The 25,988-nt window shown below is 40.1% G+C and overlaps 1 protein-coding gene across 19 annotated transcripts in view; it reads right to left on the reverse strand.

Moving 5' to 3' along the window:
* The window catches only part of Afdn (afadin, adherens junction formation factor), a 146,719-nt gene that overhangs the window by 65,374 nt on the left and 55,357 nt on the right, over positions 1-25,988 (reverse strand). For 13 of the 19 annotated variants that reach the window (XR_015045980.1, XM_085833216.1, XM_021150047.3 and 10 more), the window contains exons 5-12: positions 22,950-23,110; positions 15,249-15,406; positions 11,145-11,256; positions 10,097-10,264; positions 7,588-7,632; positions 4,542-4,636; positions 3,612-3,874; positions 1,103-1,172 (exon numbers count right to left, since the gene is read on the reverse strand). Coding sequence is in view for 18 of the 19 variants with exons in the window: in XM_085833216.1 (XP_085689342.1) it covers positions 1,103-1,172; positions 3,612-3,874; positions 4,542-4,636; positions 7,588-7,632; positions 10,097-10,264; positions 11,145-11,256; positions 15,249-15,406; positions 22,950-23,110 (1,072 nt within the window). In the remaining variant the exon portion in view is untranslated. The remainder of the gene's footprint in view (positions 1-1,102; positions 1,173-3,611; positions 3,875-4,541; positions 4,637-7,587; positions 7,633-10,096; positions 10,265-11,144; positions 11,257-15,248; positions 15,407-22,949; positions 23,111-25,988) is intronic. The other 6 variants (XM_021150044.3, XM_029471162.2, XM_085833220.1 and 3 more) reach the window with 1 other exon arrangement.

Consider the following 25,988-nt stretch of genomic DNA (forward strand, 5'->3'; position numbering starts at 1 on the left):
GGCCAAAAAGGGGGAGTGGGTGGGTAGGGGATTGGGGGGGGTGGGTATGGGGGACTTTTGGGATAGCATTGAAAATGCAAACGAGGAAAATACCTAATAAAAAAATAAATTAAAAAAAAAAGAAAGGTATATCTCAAATAGTGGTTATTTTTGTACTTTTATAACAAGAACACAGAAAACAAAGGAGAACAGCCTAGAACAAATGAACAGCCACCTCAGGCCATGTCTTCAAGAAATTATGCTGAGAATTGGAGTTGAATAATGGGGGTCAGCAACTGGAGATATACAATAAGCTGAATCAGGAGATTCTGTGTCTTTTTGACACTGGTGAGACCAATATTCCAAACTCAGTTGCATTATGGTGTCAAAAAAAAAATCAACAAAACAAGAACACAGTTCAAGGGGACTTCTTCCCTCTAAATCTGGCTCTGACTTGCTTCAATCAATAAAAGACAGAGAAAACGGCGCTACACCAGCCCTGAGCCTAACCCATAAAAACAGCTGTGAATTCAAGGTCCTACAGAGAGGCAGGGTGGGTAGTCCCACAGTGTGACCTCTGATTTACCTGCTAGCTCACTGTACTCACAAGAGGGACCAGAAACAGGACTAGTAAACCAATTGCCCTAGGAAACTCAAGCCAATTTGTCAGTAAATGAAGGGACTGCTGTTTAAGCTCAACAAGTTTTGCAGTGATTGTAATCCAGGAATAGATCACCAAAATGAAGAGAGAAAGGACTTGTCTATACAAGAGCAAAGAATGACTGTCGGAGGTGAGTCCCCAGCGGAGATCTAGGACTTGTACCCAGTGAATAAAGTAGCAAAAGTCCATTACCCTCAGCATGATGGCCACAGCGGTTAGTTACACACAGAGCGCAGGCAAAGTACAGACTCCAAATGAAAGAGTACTAGATTCTGACCTCAGGACAAAAGGAACAGTTAGCTACCTTTCATTTAAGCATCACTGTGTGAACAGATACAAAAGAGTGGGATGCAGCAGAGAATGGCCACTGTGAAGCTGTCTTTACAAAGGCGTGTCTGTTCTTGGGTGTCCTAGAACATCGAGTGCACAGAATGGTCAGGTCATGAGTCTGTAAATACCTACCCTGCTTGCTGGCAATGCTGTCCCGCTGTGGACATCCCCTCCCAAATCAAAGGTGGTCTCCTGAACAGCTCTATTGAGATGAAAACGAAACATCAAAATTAAACTTCAACTGACAAGGCAGTACTCCTAATACAGCAAGAACAGATGAGTATTTCAATATTCAAATACCATTAATAAATTCATTTACTTTGGCACACAGACTTTAAAAAGTGACAATAAATATGTGAACTTCTCTTAATTAGGAAGCATATCAAAAAACTCTCATGGTCCTATTTTTAAAACTAGATGTTAACAACAAAAACAAAATATTGAGACTAAAGAGCTGGCTCTAAGGTTAAGAGCATCTGCTGAGTTTGGTTCCCAGAACCCACATGGTAGATCACAACCATCTACATCTCCAGGTTCAGGGGATCTAATACAGTCTTCTGACTTCTGTGGGCATCAAGCACACACATGCTATACATGTGCACAGGCAAAACACTTACTCAAAATAATAAAAAAATAATAATACAAACAAAATTCACATTTTCAACAGAGACAAAGCTGAGATGAGCAAAATGATATTCTTTGGAGCAAACACAGTAAATACAACACCCTGGTCCCAACCTAAGGGGAGAAGGAGCCTAAGGTGCCTATAAGCCATCAAGAGCAAAGATATGGCTATTTCTGGATTGTTCTAACATCTAAGAACTATATGGATTAATTTCAAAACTTCATCTAGAGACTGAAACAAGGAAATAATGTAGCAATTCAAGCCATTTTTATTAGAAATTCCTCTATACAATCCTCTAAGAAAATAAAATATATTGCAAGGTAAAGCAGTACCATGCTCTGAATAATAACTTCTTACTAAGAAGTTAAAATGTTTTAATAAAGGCTAAATAATCATTCACTTTCTGCATGCAACGGTCTGTAAGACATTAGTTTGGGGTTTTGAGGGCTGTGTGATAATACACTGATTCATGAATTATTTACCTATCTAGTCATTATCCATCGAGCACCTATGTGTTATCATTGTCTTCTGAATCCTAAGAAAGGTGTGATTTGTATAGCCAAAGGTCATAGCATCTAAGTCAGTATAAAGTCACTCTGGACTTGGGCTAGATTCCTGCCTACATGTGGTACACACACCCAAGTACATACATTATAAAAAAAGTCATAATAAACAAACCAACAACTTGAGGTGAGAAGCTAGTCCAAAGTGTCCTATCTGTGAAGGTGGCCAGTGGTCCCTGTAGTAGGTGGACATCTGTGAATCTGAGGCCAGCCTGGACTACATGGTTGAGTTTCAGGCCAGGGCCATGTAGAGACTACCAATACAGGTATATAGGTTGGTCTATTTGTATACTCTGTGGCAGAAAGTTTCACTTCTGTGGACTCAGAAGTTTGTTTTAAATACCATAAAGAGCCATGGCACCTATTTTTCCAAAAGATACTTTATTAACATATAAAATAGATAGCAAAATAGCTAAACAGTGTATGTTTTCAAAATTATCACTAAAGAAAAAGTCACTCTTCTCCAGAAGAATGCTCATTAGTAGACCACACTGCAAGACCTCAGGAAAACACTAGGTGGAGCTAAAATGCTCTGAATTCCTAAACAGACTCCCCTTGCATTACCATGGTTCTCAGGGAGAAGAATATGAAGGTGGAAAATACATCAAGGAAAGATTTTGAAATACTATTAGCTACATAGGGTGATGGCTCACAAAAAAAAAGATCAACTTAGGACTGGTGAGATGGCTCAGTGGGTAAGAGCACCCGACTGCTCTTCCGAAGGTCCAGAGTTCAAATCCCAGCAACCACATGGTGGCTCACAACCATCCGCAACGAGATCTGGCGCCCTCTTCTGGAGTGTCTGAAGACAGCTACAGTGTACTTACATATAATAAATAAATAAATCTAAAAAAAAAATTAAAAAAAAAAAAGATCAACTTAAAAACCAATTTCAAGATAAAATCAGAATCTACGTGTTTGCTCCAAAATCAATCCAAATTTGTGATATAAACTCCCATTTCATAAAATGCACTGATCTTCAAAAAAAAAAATTATTTTAAATAGGTGAGTGATTAGCCTGCATGTATATATGTGCAACATGTGTGTGTATATAATGCCCACATCAGGACCCCTAGGGCTGGCACTACAGACAGTTATGAGCTGCCTGATTTAGGTGCTGGGAACCAAACTGGGATCATCTGTAGTAAGATCAGCAACTGTTTTTAAGCACTAAGCCTTATCTCCAGACCCTTCTTCACCTTGATCTTTTAAAACTGAAAATTTAAGGATGGAAAAAATGGCAGGCTGACAACCTGAGTTTGATCCACAGGACCCACAAGTAGGAGAACCTACTCCTATGAGGTATCCTCTCAACTCCAAAAAAGGACACACATATACACACAGAAATTTTAAAACTAGTGTAATAAACTGTAAGTAAAGATATTTCCATCTAATTGAAATTACTTTACAGCCAAAACACTCTAAAATCCTTAAGCTGATCTATCACATTCACCCAGGTTTATGTCTTGGGCCCTTGACCATCAGGCCTCCATCCACAGATCTCTTGGAAAGAACGTGGTCCTGGATAGGGTCCACAAACTTAAACACATGCGAGGTGCCAAACTGCAGTCTCATGCCACTCTGCAGCATTGTGGTCTCTGAGATGCGCTGACCATCCACGTAGGTCTCTGCATCCATACTTCTGGGTGTCACAGTGACCACTCCATCCATGTTGGTGAGATCACAGTGATGGGGCTGAATTCCGGGGCCAAACAGCTAAGAAGAAAAGGGAAAGAGTTCCATCATGAAGCACTCAATGTGTAGAGTTCTGTTATGACGAATGCAGTCTAAGAGGCCCTTGGTTCTCTGTTTTCTTAAGTGGATTTCTCTCTAATAGTGTAAAACCATGTCAGGACAGCTAGACACTGATAACATCTAAAAACCTGTTGTAAGGCGCATTGTAACTCTGTCTTACTAATCTTATGATGGCCTGGGGCAGTAGTTCAATAGTTATGATCCTTAACAATCTGTATGATGTCCTGAGTTCCAACCCTAGAATACACACACACACAGAGAGAGAGAGAGAGAGAGAGAGAGAGAGAGAGAGAGAGAGGTAGTAGCAACATTTCCACTGTATCTCCACCATCCTGAAACAGAACTATAAGTTGCTATCAGCACCTTCACTTTCTAATCAGAAGTAAAAACTCAAGAGATGTCACAACCAGTCCATGTTTCCGTGTATCCGTTCTGGATACAGACAAGTCACGTTCTCTCCAAACTAAATCAGAGAAGTGAGTCAGAGAGGATGAGATGCATATTCAAATACAAAGGCTGCCTGTCACCTTCATCCATTCCCTTGCAGCTGGTTCCTTGATGAGTGCTTACTAATTACTGATAGAAGGAACAACCATAAAACACTTAGACAGCAGGCATGATCAAGTACCTGGATAGAATTGTCATCAAATTTCTCTGTCCCAACTTCAGTCACACTTAATTGAAGGCGGTATAACTTTGGCTTGTCTCTGGAGTCAGAGCCATCTGTGGGAGGGAAGAGAAGACACAAGTCTGATGTTCTTATGCTTGAAACAAACAAGTTTCTCTTATTAAGGATAGCACGGTTTTGCTTCTCAGGATTTCTTCCAGCAGAGTTGATGTTGCAGTAAAACTTAACCAGATACAGAAGCCAAGCAGCTTCTGCTGGAATAGAATGTACAGTGTCACTGAGTCCAACACTTTCTTTTTTTGTTGTTTTGTTTTTTCGAGACAGGGTTTCTCTGTGTAGCCCTGGCTGTCCTGGAACTCACTCTGTAGACCAGGCTGGCCTCGAACTCAGAAATCTGCCTGCCTCTGCCTCCCGAGTGCTGGGATTAAAGGCATGCGCCACAACGCCCAGCTACCAACACTTTCTAATTATAAGTTTTCCTGCATGCTCCCCTAACGTCCTCTTACTGTCTCTGAGGATGGAACTGCACTGAGAACACAGAGTAGAGCCACATAAGCCATTATTTCAATGCAGTGCCTTTGTTGGACAGAAGTACCAAGCACCCTTACATAGCACAATATAGCTGGTGGGGCATAACAGGGCTTTTAACTGTGCAATCCTCCAGCTCACCCAGATCTCCTGAACCACATACCTAGGAGTAAGTCTCATGTAATTCCAATGTCTACCACTGATAATAAATAAATGTTGATGAAATGTTTAACCCCCTTGAGAAGAACTGGAGTCGAAGGCAGAAAAGAGATTTTGCTTTTTATTTTTTAGTTAGTTCTTTTAGAATTTCATACATGTTTTGATGATATGAACACCATACCACGACTCCTCCAGATCTACCCTGCTTTTGTATCCATCCAACCTTGTGTCCTTTAGAGAAAATATGTATTGACATTGCTGTAAGCCTGACTCTCTGTGATGGGGAAGGAACTGGAGGAAAGGAGGCAGAAGACCCCTGTTTTCAGAGTTAATATATAACCTCACAGAACATGTGTACCTCACAGAACACAGCAGTTAGTATACACCAGGCTTCCACCACAGCCCAACATTGAGTTGCAAAGATTTCCTTTAAAAAGTCTCCCCAGTCTGTTTCATGATTGCCCAAGTAACATTCAGTCACTTATTCAAATCTTCAGTCATTGGAATCAAATGTTGGCTATGAGAGGTTCAGAAGTTTAGAAGGTTTGGTGTATACACAAAGACTGTTAAAAGTCTCTCAGTGGCAATGTAGTCTGAATTCTCAAAAACAAAAGCCACCATGAATATCTAGTTATCTAGATCTAGCTTTAGTTTAGAGTACACGAAATATCATTCCACTGACAGCATTTTCTATATCTGAATTATCAAAATCTTTAACAACTGGGTGAAGGTTAAGAGGAGACCAGGGTATGTCAGAGACATAATGCCTTATATGGACCTCCCAAAATGGATTGTCTGTGTTGTTTCTCATAAGGTTGGAATATTCTCATCTCTAACTGTTCTCATAAACTCTGGATTTCAATGAGACATCAAAATCACAGAAGCTAAATACTGTGGTACATGATGCATTTCAGCACTCTGGAGGCTGACTCTGCCTCAAAAACCAAACCAAGGCTTGTGGCCTTTTCCTGGACTCCTACCCTCCCAAGATATTTACTGTAATGTCTTCTCAACTGTCACAGGCAGATCACAAACTGTGCCTTTCCTACATTCAGAGCACAGGAACCTTGTACTACAAAGATTCTCACTTTAATAGGTCCCCATAAGTTGCAGGCTCCTTGGTAGCTAGGCCACACTGGCCCTCTTTAATAGTTAATGTTCTAAAGCAAACAGTTATATTAAAAGTGAAAGCATAATGCAATACAGTCACACAACTACACAAATAAATTACAAAGGATCAAAATAAGCAACCATGTGAGTTAAAAGCACAAGAACATGAAAGACATGTCTATTAGAGCAGTATTTACATTACTGTTCTTCTGCAACTTACAGAGGGACACTATACTTTATGACACCAACAGACAGGGCTGCGCTCCCAGTCTCTCCTTTCTTCCTACTTCACTACAGCAGAAGCCAGAGACAACCTTATATAGAGTACAGAGAAGCTAATGACTATAGGACCAGTGGGTGACAGAACATCTAGTCCAAGCAGAGGGAGGCTGGCAAATGAGAATGGCTGGAAGGGTTTGGTGCCTCTGACCTCTCTCCCCATGGCAACCCACCTCCATCTCTGGACTGGAAGCTGATGGTCACAAGCAGGAGTATTATGGATGTTCCTTCAACCTCCATTCCAACTGTCTTCCACCTCCAGGGAGCACTCTACATAGTCCATAGCACCGGAGTGCCTCTCCAGTGGAAAATTAGGATATCTGAAGCGCTATAGGCCAGCCATAATCAGACTCAGGGCAGACACAATAGGCTACCAAAACCCTAGCCAATTTTCATAATGCAATTTTCCCTCAGATTGTGACATATTGACAAATATTTAATATACTACAAGTTGTTGGGGTGGAACCTATGTTTAAATATGAATTCTATGACCATCTAATATACAGCTAAATACACGGCCTTACAGGAAACTGCATCAAACATATTTCGGGTGCCTGGGTGATAACTACATCCATTACATGAGGTCACTCATTCCATGAGCTTCTGGCTTCACGTCAGCACTTAAAGCATTTCATATTTTGGGATGAGATGTTCTCTAAGATGAAAGGGACACAGGCCATAACAGCTCAAGAGCATGTAATGGCCCTTTGCTTGCATGCTGCGAGTCTGCACTCAATCCTGTGGCTGCATTCACTTCCCAGAGGGATCTTGGGAAAAATAAGCAATTCAAAAGGGAGGTGGGGGCTTCCAATAAATTACCTGGGCTCTGGACACAGAACACTAAATAGATATGAATAGAAAGCCAGCATGTTACACTTCTTACACATACAGTGTCTGCTCAGTCAACGTTGTTCACCTAGGAGGCCCTGTTAGTGCCCCAATTACAAAAGTAGTATAAGCAGAGCATTACCTTCGTAAGTGTGATAGCTGTAGTAGGCAAAGTGATTCCTTCTCCCTGGGATTAAGAGACATGCCAGGACCCAGGTGAAGGCAGCATCAGCAGGACAGAGACCATGCAGAACAGGTGGAAGAGGGAAGGAGGAGAAGAGATGCAAAGGGTGAGCTTCAGTAAGATGCTTCAAAGGAAGAACTGGCACATTTTACCCACCAGCACTCAGAGCTGTGGGGAAAAGACTACAGTAGACCCAGTCAGTGTTTTAGAAACCAGTGCAGACTGTTAAGGAAAACAGCAGGGTAACAGGTGAGTCACCAAGCAGCAGGACAACTTGTGTTAACAGTGAGTTAACCTGATAGGTTACCACCCCACTTGGCTGGCTCCCTCCGTTTAAAGGGCACATTCAAATCCAACACACAAGAGAATCAGTACCCTGGCTTCCACTCTTCTGTAATCCTGTAAACACACCTGCACCTCTGGAAACTCCTGCCAATACCTCCCAGTCTTCCACATTGAGGGCACACACTTGACTGACAATGTGCCTAATGCAAATATAGTCCTTATCTACCCATAACCTATCAATATGCATGAATATTTCTCATAATGCAAAGTGACAGAGCTCTGAGGCAACAAAGACCTTATTCTAGCACTCAGGCCCTACCAGCAAACCCACCACCCTTAGGACAAAAGCAATGTTTCCTCATTTTGGATATGAAGGTAGCTCTCACAAGCAGCCCCGAGAACTTGGAAGGGAGTGTGGATCTGGAGAGACACTGAAATTGAACTGAGTTCATTACCTGCTGTCAGAGACAGTCTTTCTTAGCTATCTTCATATCCATTAATCTGCTTACATAGGAGCTCAATAAATGTTGCGAAGAAAGGTACCAGTGAATATGCAATTGTGTTGTTGCTAACATTTGATGAAAAGTAGGACAGAACTGACCTTTATCCAGGGTCTGTCATCTTTGAAACACAAAACAACATTAAATGCATGCGGGTATCTGACAGACAAGTAAAAATTAAGCAAACCATGGAAGCAGTCATTAGATACGAGGGTTGGGCCAATCTATGCTGTTACCACTCTATGTCTGAAGTAGCCTCTCTGCTGTCTACCACAGTCTATTTTCTACTATACATTTAAAGATTACTGTCAACTGCTAACAACTAAGATTCTTAAACTACCACACATAAGTTCTCCAACCAATGCAGCATTTTCATGGACAGACCCATCCGTGAAAAAGACCCTCAAAGTTTTCAGTTAAAACCCAATGGCATTTTCACCATTTCTCTTCCTTCCTTCCTTCCTTCCTTCAGGTGAACAGGCACCATGTCCTTACATCATAGAACATCTCTGACTAACAGTAAACTCCTAGTCAGAGAACTGAGGGCAAAGCAGCACCAGTAATTCTTCACAAACTGCTTAGCAATGAATACAGGTCCTCAAACAGAATAGATATGAAACTCCTACCCTAAGAACCACACAGCCTTGGCCATAAATTAGAGTGGCTTTCACACATTACTGTTCTATTCAGCATCAGTGTATCTCAGCTATCTCCTAAGACTGTTGAACCACAAAGAACATATCTAATCTCTAGCTAATCATAATAGCCAGCTGGGAAAAACCGAAGCAGCCTTAGAAATAAAAATGAACACTGAAACCTAAAGGAGAGAGGGAAAAACCTGCCCAAGGAACCACATATTATTGATGTAACATATCCTTTTTAATGCTATTTTTCTGTAATTACTGACTTTTATTTTAGTTCCTTACCAGAAGAAAGTAGATAAAATAACTTCACAATATTTAATAATACAGGCCACATAATGTCATTTTAACTAAATTGACAATAATGTGATTTTGGCTGACTGATAAACATGTTACATAGAGCACATACATGTTAATACATACTACATGAGAATGTGTGTATCTGTAACATACTTATGGAATTTGTATTTATAATTATGGAATTAGTGTATTTGTCTACCTAGTGACTAACTTATGACAACAGCTTCAGCTTGCAAGAATTCTATGATATAATTAGAAGAGTAATATGAAAATAAATTTATGTTATTTTAAAATAGCCTACTAGTTACTACAATAGGTTTCAAAGTTATAGTTAAATCTAATAAATACTGTACATATGTCATAAACAATTAGGATAATCTCTCCCTTTCTCTCTCGCATACATACAGAGGTTGACTCCAGGAAGAGTTAATTTCAACTTGTTTCTAGTACATTAACCAAAGTTACTTTGGAAAAGTTTTCTTAAAAGGAACTGATTATTTAAAATGTTTAAATACTACTTGTTACTTTAAAACTTGTGTTATATTTATTTTTGTTCATGTGAACTTAATTTTTGTTCATGAATTAATGAATTCTATGGCCTTATGGGTTTTTATTAGCTTTTTGAAAAATAAATGCCACTTAATGAATGTTTTATTTCTTCAATGAATGGACCCCTAATACATTAGAAAGTAGAAACACTTATGGTTAGAAACACATTTCCTACTCTACCCACGTTCTCACCTGGGCTTAGCTCTACTAAGTAGGGCAGCTTCTCAGGAGGAAGAGCAGAGCCGTAGCCAGACCCGTCAGCTCTGTCTTTCCCCTTCAACGACTTCCCTTCAACATGTTTCTTCATTTTCTTTGGGATGTAGTCCGGTGGTCTCCTCTTCAACTGAAAGACTAAAATCCCTGGAACAGTGACGATGGCAATTATCAGCCAAGCAAACCAGGGGCATGATCACTAAATGACAACCATGGGCCCAAACAAAACCAAGAAGACATATTTCAGTAACATCTGCCAAGGAGTAGCAGGGAAAAGCTCACACAACTGATATCTTACTCAGTGAAGGATAAACTAGTCTAGTCTGTGTGCTCTGAAAAACTCCAAACAAAGCAAGATAGCTAGCAAGAACAGTATATACTAGTAAATGGCACATTAGTTTAGAACTAAATGAACTTGCACTTGTGGATAGCCTTATCAGCAAACATTCACACACAAATACACATATACAAATATGTCAGCTGACCTGATTTTTATTTAATTCAAATGAATTAACTCAAAATTCAAAACAAGTTTCAAAATTAAGCTGTATTAACTGTCTAGAATATTACAAATTACGTATGAAGCTAGAAATGCACTTATTCTTGTTTTTTTTTTTTTTTTTTGGGGGGGTGGTTGTATTTTAAAGTATCCATCTATATGCAATATTGACATGATAAGGAAGGATTATGTCTTCATTAATGTAAAGGCATTCATCTAGAAAGTCAACTATATCAATCCTAATAGAGTAGAGGAAAATGTCTGCACAGTGATAATGGGCACCATTACAGTTGAGCATCCCTAAATCCAACACCTGAATCTAAAGTGCTGCATTGTCCAAAACCAAACCTCATGACAGGTTGCACATCAACACATTAAAAATGGCGTGCCAAAACCCATCACAAACACCCATTCTCATACTCACACACACACACACACACACACACACACACACACACACTTTCCCAATCACTGGATGAGAAGAGACTGCAGAACCTGACTGGTGGATTAACAAAGAGTAGTCTCTACCTTTGTCACTTGGCCATTCCCTGAAGATTTGTAAAGGACATTCATCATCATCAAGAATTATTTCCTTAGCACCTCTCTCATCAGAATGCTGGGCTCCAGGAGGAAGCATAACCTAAGGGAAACATAATTACAGTAACTACCACAAAAGCAGATCAGCAGCTGCTCAAGGGAAGGCTTGCAACCTTTGGTCTCGCTCACCCAGGCTGGCCTCCTGAATACTGGTGTACTCCTGTATCTACCTACCTTCAAAGTACTGTTCTGAATGAGCAATCAATCAATCAATCAATCAATCAATAAATAGAACCCATCAAACACTATAAACATTTTTCACTGGTCACTGAAAAAAAAAGATTAACAAAGTATAAGACATTGTTTCAAACAAAAGCTTAGTTGGATAGCCAATTTGGCAATTATTCACCTGGCTCTTAAGAAAAGACGTGCTAAGTATTTGCATTTATTACAAATTTCTACATAGAAAACCACATAGTTAGCCTTCAAATAATTTCTTAAAGATAACTCCTCTACTACAGTCCTCTGCAGTCACTACTCCATCTTTCACATTCAAGCAAATATTTATGAAGTAAATTCATATAATCAGAAATCTTAAACTACAACTCAAAACAGTTTTTATTGTAGATAACTGTATGGTGTCACTTTAAGTAGACTGTCTAGGTACATTACATAACCATTCAACTGTTTTCAGGCAAATGATTGATAATCTTGTGCTCACTGTACGCTTAACAATGCTGTTTCTGTTTCTTATGCAAGTCTACTGAGGCCAACTTCTCGTTCACTCAAGACTCCAAAGGGAGAGGAATGTGGTTGATGCCTCTACAGACACTCGCAGTTTACATTCTCTGATTCAGTGCAAAGAAACATGAGAAGCCAAGCCACAGTTTCAACTTCTTAATTAAAAGGTCTGACTGCAACAGACATTACCAGGTAACCCTTCATCATGCTTACACACAAAACAGATGAAACCATTCTGTAGAAACCTATTATTCTTCTGTACAAGGCTTCAGATTAGCCTAAAGGAAAACGAATAACAGCATCCCCATGCTAAACTTATCGGTTTTCATTAGCACTTTTTATTAAATTCTATATCCTATGCCTTCCAGACCTGACCTTCACCTCAGCCTCTCTTTGTGCCACGCATTTTTAGGCCACAGGCACATGGGTGTATTAAGAGCCCAAGTCCAAGCGATTCATTTCATACAGCACAGAGCACTCTCTTAGTCTGAAGACACCATCTCTGTTCTATTTGACCTCTTGGTCTTTTTTATTATAAGCTCTTTGGGGGACATCTCTTAACTTTGTATTCTAACAGAAGAGCTAACAGAAAAGAAAATTTTAACTACTCAACAAATAATTATGTGAATAAATAAAATGAAAGAAGACTATGAAACAGCAATAGTTTACTATGGCAAGCTGGGAATATAATGCAATCAGGTAAAATCATTAACTAGGCTGCCTAAGCTTGCTCAAGAAAGCTGTTCAGACTGAGCAAAAGACCAAAGTACCAGAGTTCCTCCAGAGGAATCAAACAAGCTCAAAATGGACTGTCAATAAAGTTCATGGTCTGCTTCTGTAACTTTAGGTCCCTGAGAAATGGTTACTTTACTTTCTAATTTTAATAGTAAAAACAAATCACTTAGTTTAAAAAGATGAAGATGTTACAAAGTTCATTATCATAGACCAAACCATGTAATTCCATGGAACATTAATATCCGATTTATATAAAAACCTCCCCTTGCCATACAATTTAGCAAAGCCACATTTCAAGAAAAATGCACATTTGAAGGGTAGGCAAGAGAGATACAGAGATCAACAAAGAGCAGAGTACACAAACTGACGCACACAGATGAAGGTGACTGAACAAAGCATTCAGAGGAAGAGAAAACAAAGCCTTTCAGAGCATGCTGGGTCAACTGGGTGTCCCACTATGGAAAAGACAACAACATTAATGTAAAATGAACATACTGACTTATAGAGAAGGTAAAATAAAAAGTAAAAAGAATGGGCCAGTAAGATGGTTCAGCAGGTTAAAGTGCCTAAGAGAGAGTTGAAAGAGTGTCTTCTCAACTGCACAGGGCCACAGCATTCACAAACTCAGCAGGAGATGTTGTTGCCTGCATAAGACCAGCATAAGATCCGGTCAGTCAACATCCCATTATAGAGCAGAGAATGGCTCCCAAGCCCCTGCCTGTAGTTAAGGAGCTACATACATACAGCTAGTGACTTCTGCAGGAGGGAGAATGGTCCTTAGTAGATTGATCATGCTTAGTTGATGGCGCCACACCCATGAATAAATATATTTGAAGCTGAACTGAACTGAACTCAGTGGGTTATTTAAAAAAACAAAAAATCCCGGGGGTTGGGAGGTATAAAGTTGAGAGGAGATGGGGAAAGCTGGAGGAAGTTAGAAGAGTAGGCACAGGGAGGTGAATATGGTCAAAGTACATTGTATGCACGTATGAAATATTCCAAGAATAAAAATATTATCAACAACAAAAACCTAAACCAACAGGCATGACAGCACATGTCTATAACCTCAGTGCTGGGGGAGAGGAAACAATATCCTGAAGTCCAGAGGCCACCCAGGACAGCGAGCTCCAGGTTCAGGTAAGAGAGAGCCTGCTCAAAAAAATAAGAGTGGAGAGCAACAGACAAAGGCACCACGTCACCCACACGCACATGAAATATTTTTCTTTTTAAATCACTTGCTGTAATAAAATACCAGCTATCTTTGTTTTTAAATCTATTGATTCGTTTCTCTCTGCTTCCTGACCATGGATAAAATGTGACCAGCTGCCTCACCGTCCAGCTGCTGTGGATTCCTACCACAATGAACCAAATCCTCAAACCACTGAGCCAAAACAAATCTTCCTTCCAAAGCAACAAACAAACCACTGTTTGTTATAACTGGACAAACGCTAAAGTAAGTAAGTATACAACTATAACTGCTGCAGAGACTAAGAGCTTTTAATTGGTTTATGGCTAAATAGAAAATCTGCTGTTTTACTTACTACAACAAATCAATTTCAGGATACAAACAATCACTATATCCCCTGATATATATACCTAGTGTCACAGGTAAAGTACCTCTGAGAAGCTGCAGGTGATTATGAAAGCAGATTCTAATATAAATACAATTATGTTAACTATGACGGTGATCCTGAATGACACCTACACTGAACTGGGGGTGTCTGTAAGTGTGTTTTGTTTTCTTTTCTTTTCTTTTTTTTTTTTTTTTTTTTTGGTTTTTCGAGACAGGGTTTCTCTGTGTAGCCCTGGCTGTCCTGGAACTCACTTTGTAGACCAGGCTGCCCTCGAACTCAGAAATCCGCCTGCCTCTGCCTCCCGAGTGCTGGGATTAAAGGCGTGCGCCACCACGCCCGGCTGTAAGTGTGTTTTCAATGTTGGTTGCCCTAATAACTGATGTGGGGAAGATCAGCCTCAGATGCAGCACCAACAGGCTGAGGGCTCAAATAACACAAAAGGGAGGAAGCACAGGAAGGCAGCAAGGTGTGCAAGCCCTATATTTCCATCACTAAAACCACTGCCTGTACTTCACACCCAAGTCCCTTCAAGTCTTTCAACAAAGGATCACAACAGTGACTCTCCGGGGAGTTGTCAGACCTTCAGCTTCACACCAGGACTGCACAACTGGACCCTCTATCTATGCGATCCTTACATCTTAGACTGAACAGCCACCAGGTTCTCTCAATCTCCAATGTGCAGCACTGCTGAGACTATTTTATTTATATATTATGTAATTACACATACATAAAATTGGTTATACTCCTCTTGAATCATATAAAATATATGCACAAAAAAAAATTGGAAGAATGCCTATCAAAACTTTAATGATGAGGTTAACTTTGGTAAAACAACTTTGGGCTATGTTTTATTCAATTTATCTTTTATTTTAAGAACATAAATTTGTTTTTATTACATTTGTTTACTATTCCTCTGTGTATGTAAGGGGGTAGGGGTCATAAATATGAGTGAACACACACCAAAATTTTAAAAAACAATCTTTCCTTTAAAAGCCAAGTCTTATTATAAACAATCCTGGGGAGAAGTCAATTTGTAGTTACATACCCGGGCAATGCAGTAGTCCTTGGGATTCTCTTTTTCCAGGCCATACTTCTCCAAAGATTCGGCTACAGCAAAGTCTGCGGGATCGGTAGTAGACAGCAGGATTGTCTTGTATGGAATATTTGGTTTTAAACTATCTGCATATATTCTCAGTGTTCCACCTGAAAAAAGAATTTTACATCTTTGAGTGCATCTTCATCTTAGGTCACTGACAGAGGCTGCTGACACTGACTGTCACTAGGAAAGCACCAGCCACAGTGGTGCAGATACATCCAGTGTGGACCTGGGGCTGGCTTCTACGACACTCTTCTGTGGTGCGCTTCTCTTCCCATGTTTCCAACTTCCTCAACCATGTAACTACAAGACCTGCTTCCTCCAGTTCTACTTTTGAAGCTTTCATCTGAAGCAAACAGAGCCCAAATACACCAAGGATCAGTCTCACTCAACAAACCAGTATTTTAAAAGTGAGCTAGAAAACAGAAGACCTCAAGTACTTAATCCAAAGACTTCATGAGGCATTTGCCACCATGGTGGGGCTATTTCAATCCTAGGCACTATAAACTAATTGTTATATGTAGGTATACAGTCATTTAAGGGGCCTGGAGGTAGGAAGGACAATTTAGATTTCCTCAGATGTTCTGATGTTCCCTTCTTATAGTAGAAATATACATATGCCACATTATGTCAACTTGACTCTCTTAATCTATTTTTTTATTATAAGTCATGGTTAAGAAGCCCTGGAACAAAGCAGGAATAATGGCTCAATCCCAGTACTCCAGCAGAGGCAGGTGGATCTCTGGGAGTTCAAAGCTACATAGTGAGTTCCAGAATAGCCAGGACTACATAGTGAAACCGGAGAGGGGGAGGGGGAGGGGGAGGGGAGGGGGAGGGGGAGGGGAAGGGGAAAGGGAAAAGGAAAAGGAAAAGGAAAAGGAAAGGGAGAGAAAGAGAGAGAGAGAGAGAGAGAAAGAGAAAGAGAAAGAGAGAAAGAAAGAGGAGGATGAGATAGAAAAAAGGAAGAGGAAAAGGAAGAGGAAGAAGAGGAAGAGGAGGAAAAGGAGGAAGAGCCCTAGAAGAAGCATGCGCAAACTGCAGAACAGAAACATTGACAGTGTAGAAAAGCAGGCAATGTGATGCCTACAGAAGACTTAACTGCTCAACTACTAAATCTGAAGACAATAAAATGACCAAAATACTTGACATAAAAGGTCTACTTGTAAAAATGATTACGAGAGTAAACAAGCAAGTAGGCAAAAAAAGGAAGGAAATTAATTCAAACTGTAGAAGAAGACGACGACGACGTAAAACAGTGCCATGGACTGGTGAAATGGCTCAGTAGTAGGGGCACTTGCAAGCAAACCTAATGACCTAGTCCTTGACTTCTTACCTTCACACATTCTCAGCCATGTGTGCACCTGCACTCACATGTGCATTCACAAAATCAAGTAAGTAAAACTTAAAAGTAACTTAAGAGTTAGCAAAACAAGAAAAATTCAGCAAGGAAACTGAAATTTTAAAAATCAACTAACTGAAATATAGCAGCACTTTTTGGATCAGCTACCCTTTGAAGACATCAGAGAGTGAATATATCTGAGTGTTGTTGTTTTAAAATGCATTACAAGTCCAAGAGCAAAGTCTGTGAGCTGTGATGCCTGATCAGCTTCCAAAACACAGCAAAGGATGTGTATGGCAATGGCATCATGTCCTAGGAAATTACAGCCTCCACAGTCATGCTCTGCCCCCAGTCTCGTTCAAAGAATCAACCCTCGCACTAGCACACAGACATAGCAGGCTAGCTATCAGGACACACTTTTCTCAGGGGGTTTATTAAAACAGACAAAAATGTGGCTGGAGAGATGCTTCAGTGGTTAAGAGCTCTTGTAGCTGTTTCAGAACACCCAAATTCATTTCCCAGCTTCACGCAGGTCTGCTTGTGGCTCTAAGAGGCCCCAGCTCCCTCTTCTGGCCTCCAGGCAGCTACACACATGCTTGCATGCACACATGCACAACTACATAGCTTTTTTAAAAAAAAACTGACAAAAAATATCGAACCTAATAAATGAACTGTGGACTTCCTTAGCAAACTGCTACTTTTCTGATATTATTTAGTTTACTAGAATTTCTTGGACATTATAAGTATATAAAAATGGTTTGACTTCAACTATTTCTTTAGTAAGCAAGTTCTGCTCGGTTTCTAATATTTCTCCTCCTTATACTGGTTATTTTTTTTCTTTGCTTATTCTCCTTTTGTTTGTTTTGCTTTGAAATGTGCTTATAGTTTGCAGCCCAGACCAGCTTAGAACTAACGCCACACCACAGCCCAGGCTGGACTCAGACTTGTGGCAATCCCCCTGCCTCAGGCTTCCAGGTGCTGGAATTATAGGCATGTGCCACTGTGCTGGCAAAATTTTTTGAACCAATTTTTTTTGGGGGGAGGCATGTGCTCAACACTATGTGAGCTTAGTTCAAGCATTTGAATCTTTATATTTTCTTTACAATTTGCAACCTTCTTTTAAAAAAAAAAAAAAAAGTCAGCCGGGCGTGGTGGTACACACCTTTAATCCCAGTACTCAGGATGCAGAGGCAGGCGGATTTCTGAGTTCGAGGCCAGCCTGGTCTACAAAGTGAGTTCCAGGACAGCCAGGGCTATACAGAGAAACCCTGTCTCGAAAAACCAAAAAAAAAAAAGTAACTGTCCATGGCAAATATCAGGTTTTGTTTGATTTTTGAGATCTAGTCTAATTATGTAGCTAGGCTGTCCTCAAACTAACAATCCTCTTGCCTCAGTCTCCTGAGTCTGAGAGTATAAGCACACACCACAATGCCTGACTGACTTCTCTTAGTGATGGTTTAAGACTCTGTTGGACCTGCTGTACTTTCTGCCCAATGACTTCCCACACATGGTGATGGTATCTGCCTACCACCCAGATCACCTCTCTCCCACCCATTTACATCTGACATTGCTGCTCACTCTAGAGCCAATCATTGTCTATGCAAGTTCAATCAAAGCCAGCCTGTTACTGATCCAGAGCTCTCACTACCTCTCAGTACCCTTCAGCTCTCCCTCTATGGCTTTTCAGTGTGGAGCAGGAGATCAGAGGCCATGCTTTGTGAGGGCGGTGTAGTACCTCCATGGCTGTGTTAGTTTTTAGCACAGTTCCCTCATAAGCATCTTACACTCTACTTTTATGGCAATCTCTCCAAATCTGAGGCTAAGGCTAAATAGAAAGGTCGCTATGTCCCAACCTTAAAGCTCTTTGGCAGCTTATTACAAAATATAAAGAAAATTTCCATCAAGTACTGCCAATGACTTTGAAAAATAAATCCTGGGGGAACAGACCATTCAACAAGCTTACTATTTTCTTCAAGATATATCTCAATGTTGCATTCAAGCCCACATTAAAAAATACTTTGTCTCTAGGAATGTTTTATCAACCAAGTTAAAAGTTGATACTCTGAGCCCCTGTCTCCTTGGTGACCCCCACACTCCTGAGCTCTTACCTGAATGACTCTCCTCAGGCAGAACCATGGTTTCATTTTCCGAAGCGCACTAGGTAACACTGTGAGGTCTTCCTACAGTGCAGAAGATTCTTCACATGTGGGGTGTGCTTAGCAGACATAAGTATTTCTGAGTGTTCTTTTTCTTACCTGTATTCTTCTTTATTTTTCTCTAGCCCTCTAAATCTTTTTTTTTTTAAGTGTTTTTTCAAGACAGGGTTTCTCTATGGACCAGGATGCCTCAAATTCAGAGATCTGCCCCCCAAGTGCTGGGATTAAAGGCAGGCACCTCTTTTTTCTTTTTCTATACATAAACTTAGGTACGTGACAGAAGGAGACAGTATTCAGAATCCTTAAAATCCTTTGCCAGAGTAGTTATGAAACCAAGAAGCCCTCGTTATCCTCAATTCTGTGTGTTAGTGTGTTTCTGAGCAGATCTTAGTATGTAGTCCTTAAGAATTAAAACTGCCTCAGCCTTTGCTGTGGTCTGAGTGTGAAATGTCTCTGTGTTTGGTGGACACTTTGGTCACTAGATGGCTAATAGTGTTGCCATGCAATATTGCTGAACCTTGAGGAAAGTAGACTCTCACTGGAGGAAACTGCTCACTAGATAGAGCATTGAGGCTTTAGAGCCACACATACACACATATTCTGCGCGCCCCCCCTTTCTGTTCATTCTTTGCTTCCCTGTGCAGATGCAACAGGACCAGTCAGGCCCCTGTTCACACTATCTTGACTACTGCCATATGTTCCTCACCATGATAGACTGTGTATACCCTTGGAACTGTAGGCTAAAATAAATTCATTTTTCCTTAAGTTGCTTCTATCAAGGTATTTTATCACAGCAATGTGGGAGTAAACGTGATAGTACTAGGCTTATAGGTACACACTCCCATACCTGGCTTGTAGTTTTTGGTTTTTCATTTTCTTTTACAATCATTAATACTACATTCCTATAAAGTATACAATTGAGACTCAGTTTTTACTGCTGTGAATAGATACTATGACCAAGAAGTTTTCATTTCCTCTTACAAAGGAAAACATTTAACTGAGGCTGACTTACAGTTCAGACGTTTAAGTCCATTACCATCATGGTGGGAAGCATGGCAGCATGCAGACAGACATGGGGCTGGAGAAGGAGCTCAGAGTTCTAGTCTACATCTTGACCCACAGGCAGAAGGGAACTATATACCACACTGGGAAGAGCTTGAGCATATATCTGAGCTCTCAAAGCCCACCTCCAGAATGACACACTTCCTAGCAGTGCCACTCCCTATGGCCATCCATTCTAACACATGAACCTATGAGACCCACACCTCTTCAAACCAGCACAGCATTGAAGGCTGGATCAAGTATACAGTGCTGAGGCAGTAAGAGGCCTACTTCCCACCAAAAGCTAGTGAAACCTTGCAATCAAGTACACTATATAGTCATGGGGCAGAAGCAGGTGATCCAGCAATGTAGGACAATCCATAGAGCCTACTCCTTAAACAAGACTGATGACAAAACAGAGCACAGAACACATTAGATGACTACTTTAACAATAACCTAGGTAAGTAGTAAAATCCTTTCACTCAGACTTGGATTTGAGAGAAAAAGGTCTATAATAAAGTGAGTTTTCTCAACATGAGCTATTGCTTTTTGGTTTTTGTTTTTTTAAAAAGTCTATAAAGAAATTCTGTACATCCTAACATCAGAATCTTTTCATTATCAAGTAAGCTAGTTTCCTAGAATTCCAAAGAGAGCACTGTGGTTCCCAAGTACCAAGCATCTGAAAGTGATGTTGTAAGAGAAATAGAGGTGATGACATTAGGACATTAGACTAAACTTTTGGGGGTAAGGGGAGAGTAACAATATAGCTTTAATACAATTATTTCTTTCTGAAACTCAAAATGGTTACCCTATTACTTTTTAAGAAGTAAAACTACCTCATGATAAATTCCTGCTTTATAACAAGTATTGTCTCTGCTGGACACAATTTCCAGTTAGTTATAAGTCAAAGTTTTATCAAACAGTTAACAAACAATACACAGAACCAATATATAGTTCAAACAGGATTGTTAACTATTTCAGCTCTCTTTATCATATCTACTTCTTACAGACACGAAACAACTGTCAGGTACTATGGAGGAGACAGAGCCAGAAAGCCCTGTGCTCTGTGCAGTCTGAATTGCCTTGTACAACAGCAGAAGCCAAACTCCTTTAAATGTACTTCATCTGTAAAGTGGCAAACCTAAAGACTATAAAACTTAAATATAAATCAACATAGAATGTTGCCATAATAGGAATTAACTATGTGTTAAAACAACAATTGTGACTTACGTATTGAAAGTAAACATACACACACACACACACAATTTCATAAAACTCTTAAAACTTTTTAAGAATCATATTGCTAATAATAAAAAACAAAAGGGGAGAAGGGGTCTTACTACATAGCTCTGACTGGCCTTGAACTTGTCCTGTAGACCCAACTGGTCTTGATCTCACAGAGATCCACGTGCCTCTGCTGGGATCAAAGGAAGGCGTCACCACACTTGAACACAAATCTTATTTTTATTTTGACACTATTATTATTTATTAAGATCATTTGAAAGTAAGAATGTAATTGCAGAGGACATCCAGGCTCTCTAAAGTCATACTGATTTAAAGAAAGAAGTACTACTTGAGAAGTATCTCCTAGGCAAAGGAGTAGATACCTGTTTCCCCATGAAACAAAGCCAGCTGAGACCACAGGGACACCACCTGGCTCCAGGTGTGACTACCAAAAACAGAAAGGAAACAGCTGCAATGGGCTGAAAAGTGCTGGCAAGTCTTAAACCCACAAGTTTGAGAACGTCTTAATAATCACTGGTCAACTTTAGAGGACACAAAAGTAACTATTCCTGCCACATCAATAGCTTCATGTGCACCTGCATCTACACCCTAATCAAGGAAACAGAAAATAGACGGGGAAAAAAGTAATGAACACCAAAGGAAGTCACCAGATTCTATAAGACAAATAACCTAATGTCTTAGGGTCTCTATTGTTGCAATGAAGACCAATGTTATCTGAACAGTGGTCGATCAACTACTGAAGGGAAGTCAGAGCAGGAACCTGGAAGCAAAACCAGAGACTATGGAGGAACACTGCTTATGGGTTTACTTCTTATGGTTTTGTTCAGCCTACTTTCTTTTTTTTTTTTTTTTTTTAGATTTATTTATTTATTATATGTAAGTTCACTGTAGCTATCTTCAGACACTCCAGAAGAGGGCGCCAGATCTCGTTACGGATGGTTGTGAGCCACCATGTGGTTGCTGGGATTTGAACTCTGGACCTTCGGAAGAACAGTCGGGTGCTCTTACCCACTGAGCCATCTCACCAGCCCCCTCAGCCTACTTTCTTATACAACCCAGGACTACCACCCAGGAGTGACATCACCCACAGCAGGCTGGGCCCTCCCACATCAATCAATAATCAAGACAATACCCAACAGACTAACCAACAGGCCAATCTTACAGAGTCAATTCTCTATTAAGATTCCCTCTTCCCAGATAACTCCAGGTTTGTGTCAAGTTAACAAAAGCCAACTAACACACCTAAGTTTTAAAGGGCAAACCAACAACAACAACAAAAAAAAAGAAATAAACTAAAGGGAACTCTAGAATGAGACTTAAATATATGACTCAATCTTGACCGTGTGTGTGTGTGTGTGTGTGTGTGTGTGAAGAAAAGAATATCAAAAGCAATCAAAGTTTAAACAATGAGTAAGTACATGGCTAAAGGAGCAGCTGTCAGGTGTTTTATATGGAGTTTTACTATGAATCTTTGCCCTTCATGAAAATGCACTAAAATGCTTACAGATGAACTAGTAAATTTGCAATGCTTCAAATTATTAGTAGTTTGGGACTGAGAGGCAATGCATAGTGAAAAAGAGAAGAATATGAGCTAATAATTTTCAAAATTGTGGTAGTTATCTTTCTCTTGTCTTTGTATATATTTAGCATTTTCTGAGTTCAAGACCGTGGGAGAGAAGAGCCTCATTGGTGAGTCTATTTGACTAATGCTAACTCTAAGTGAAAAGATTCTATGTAAGGCATACATGGATATATTTATATTTATAAAAGGCTACTTCAGCCACTTTCTCAGTTTAAGAAATGCATATATAAAAGAGTATTTCATTAATACATTTTACAGTGAATATTCAAAAAAACAGCTCTATGTACCCGAGTCAGGCCGCCCATCTGAGCTACGAAACTCTTGCATTCTCTTCTCCAGTTTTTGCTGCCGCCGCCGTTTCATAACAACTTCAGGGTTAGAAATGGTTCTGGTAAAGCTGGTTTCAGGCATGTCTTTGTAAACTTCAGCAGCTAGTCGCGAATTCTCACTGTAAGGAAAAAGATCACAAACAATATTTTAAACTTTTTTCCTATTAGAAATATATTTTAAACTTTTTTCCTATTAGAAATCACGACTGCAAATGTCATCCGTCTACATCTGTCCCCTAATAGGTCTATTGTATACTAGTTACCATGTGCAAATTACCATGTGATTAAAAAGCCAGTTTCTCTCTTTGACAGGGGAGCTAAAACCATCCAGTGGAAAAAAGACAGCATTTTCAACAAATGGTGCTGGCATAACTGGCGGTTATCATGTAGAAGAATGCGAATTGATCCATTCCTATCTCCTTGTACTAAGGTCAAATCTAAGTGGATTAAGGAACTCCACATAAAACCAAAGACACTGAAACTTATAGAGGAGAAAGTAGGGAAAAGCCTCGAAGATATGGGTACAGGGGAAAAGTTCCTGAATAGAACAGCAATGGCTTGTGCAGTAAGATCGAGAATTGATAAATGGGACCTCATAAAGTTGCAAAGCTTCTGCAAGGCAAAAGACACCGTCAACAAGACAAAAAGACCACCAACAGATTGGGAAAGGATCTTTACCTATCCTAAATCAGACAGAGGACTAATATCCAATATATATAAAGAACTCCAGAAGGTGGGCTCCAGAAAATCAAATAACCCCATTAAAAATGGGGCTCAGAGCTGAACAAAGAATTCTCACCTGAGGAATACCAAATGGCTGAGAAGCACCTGAAAAAATGTTCAACATCCTTAATCATCAGGGAAATGCAAATCAAAACAACCCTAAGATTCCACCTCATACCAGTCAGAATGGCTAAGATCAAAAATTCAGGTGACAGCAGATGCTGGTGAGGATGTGGAGAAAGAGGAACACTCCTCCATTGTTGGTGGGATTGCAAGCTGGTACAACCACTCTGGAAATCAGTCTAGCGGTTCCTCAGAAAATTGGACATAGTAATACCAGAGGATCCTGCAATACCTCTCCTGGGCATATATCCAGAAGATGTCCCAACTGGTAAGAAGGACACATGCTCCACTATGTTCATAGCAGCCTTATTTATAATAGCCAGAAGCTGGAAAGAACCCAGATGCCCCTCAACAGAGGAATGGATACAGAAAATGTGGTACATCTACACAATGGAGTACTACTCAGCTATTAAAAAGAATGAATTTATGAAATTCTTAGGCAAATGGATGGACCTGGAGGGCGTCATCCTGAGTGAGGTAACCCAATCACAAAGGAACTCACACAATATGTATTCACTGATAAGTGGATATTAGCCCAGAAACTTAGGATACCCAAGATATAAGATACAATTTGCTAAACGCATGAAACTCAAGAAGAACGAAGACCAAAGTGTGGACACTTTGCCCCTTCTTAGAATTGGGAACAAAACACCCATGGAAGGAGTTACAGAGACATTGTTTGGAGCTGTGACGAAAGGATGGACCATCTAGAGACTGCCATATCCGGGGATCCATCCCATAATCAGCTTCCAAATGCTGACACCATTGCACACACTAGCAAGATTTTGCTGAAAGGACCCAGATATAGCTGTCTCTTGTGAGACTATGCCAGGGCCTAGCAAACACAGAAGTGGATGCTCACAGTCAGCTATTGGATGGATCACAGGGCTCCCAATGGAGGAGCTAGAGAAAGTACCCAAGGAGCTAAAAGGGAACTGCAACCCTATAGGTGGAACAACAATATGAACTAACCAGTACCCCGGAGCTCTTGACTCTAGCTGCATATGTATCAAAAGATGGCCTAGTCGGCCATCACTGCAAAGAGAGGCCCATTGGACTTGCAAACTTTATATGCCCCAGTACAGGGGAATGCCAGGGCCAAAAAGTGGGAGTGGGTGGGTAGGGGAGTGGGTGGGAGGGTATGGGGGACTTTTGGGATAGCATTGGAAATGTAAATGAGGAAAATACCTAATAAAAATTTTTTAAAAGTCCAGTTTCTCTCAAATATAAATGCACAGGGTAGGAAATCTGTATCTAAACTTTTAGGATTACACAACTCAACTGTCTTGTGCTCATGAACAAAGAAAAGAAAACAAAACATATGGGCCATGCATTTCAGTTTCTCCTGGACTGTGCAGTTCAGTCTCTAGAAGTGCTGTGCTACAACACAACAAACAATATTACAGCACAGCATCAAATACAAGAAGCCATACTCAAGAGCCTTACTTAAAACTATAGTAAATCTTTAAAACTGTAAATTAAATAGCATGATTGTTTTTAACACCTAAGAGATCTATCAACATTTACTTTCCTGAAGGTAAACTTTCATAGGGATAGGACTCCAACAGTTTCTGCAAAGGAATCAACTATACAAAGTCATGGGCAGAAAACTGAATATAAGGTATGATGAAAAAAGCTAAATACTTAAATACATTTTAATGGTATCAATACGTAATCATAAAATAATTTATTTAATAAGAAGTTACACTTCAAGCTATCAGGTTAAATGATATAATTCATCTTAAGTAGCTCATTTTCTATACCAAATAACATAAACCAAGCCACACAGCGTGAGCTGAAGTGTGTCCTTTTCTAAGGTGTGTTCCGTCTCTTAGATAATCACATGAAATAAGCCCACTTACTGCTACTCGCAAGCATCATAGGCATCACCTCTTAGCAGGGTGATCCACAACCAGGCTGCTGCAAGAGAGTGTGGATGTCCAAGGAGCATCTAATTTGAAAAGGAAAATCTGCTTTGCTCCCTAGTCCTGCCAACTCTGACCAGTTTATATGTACTAAATATGCAACCACAATTGCCTCTGGGACCAAAACCACAGATGTAAGTTTCAAAGGACTAGCTGAGGAGAGACAGACAGACATGTAAATGTGGTGGTCTCTCAGGAAAAACAATGCTCACTAGTGTCTGCCTAG

This window comes from Mus caroli, unplaced genomic scaffold (assembly GCF_978045245.1).
Source record: "Mus caroli unplaced genomic scaffold, Mus_caroli_1 scaffold_18, whole genome shotgun sequence".
Taxonomy (NCBI): Eukaryota; Metazoa; Chordata; class Mammalia; order Rodentia; family Muridae; genus Mus; species Mus caroli.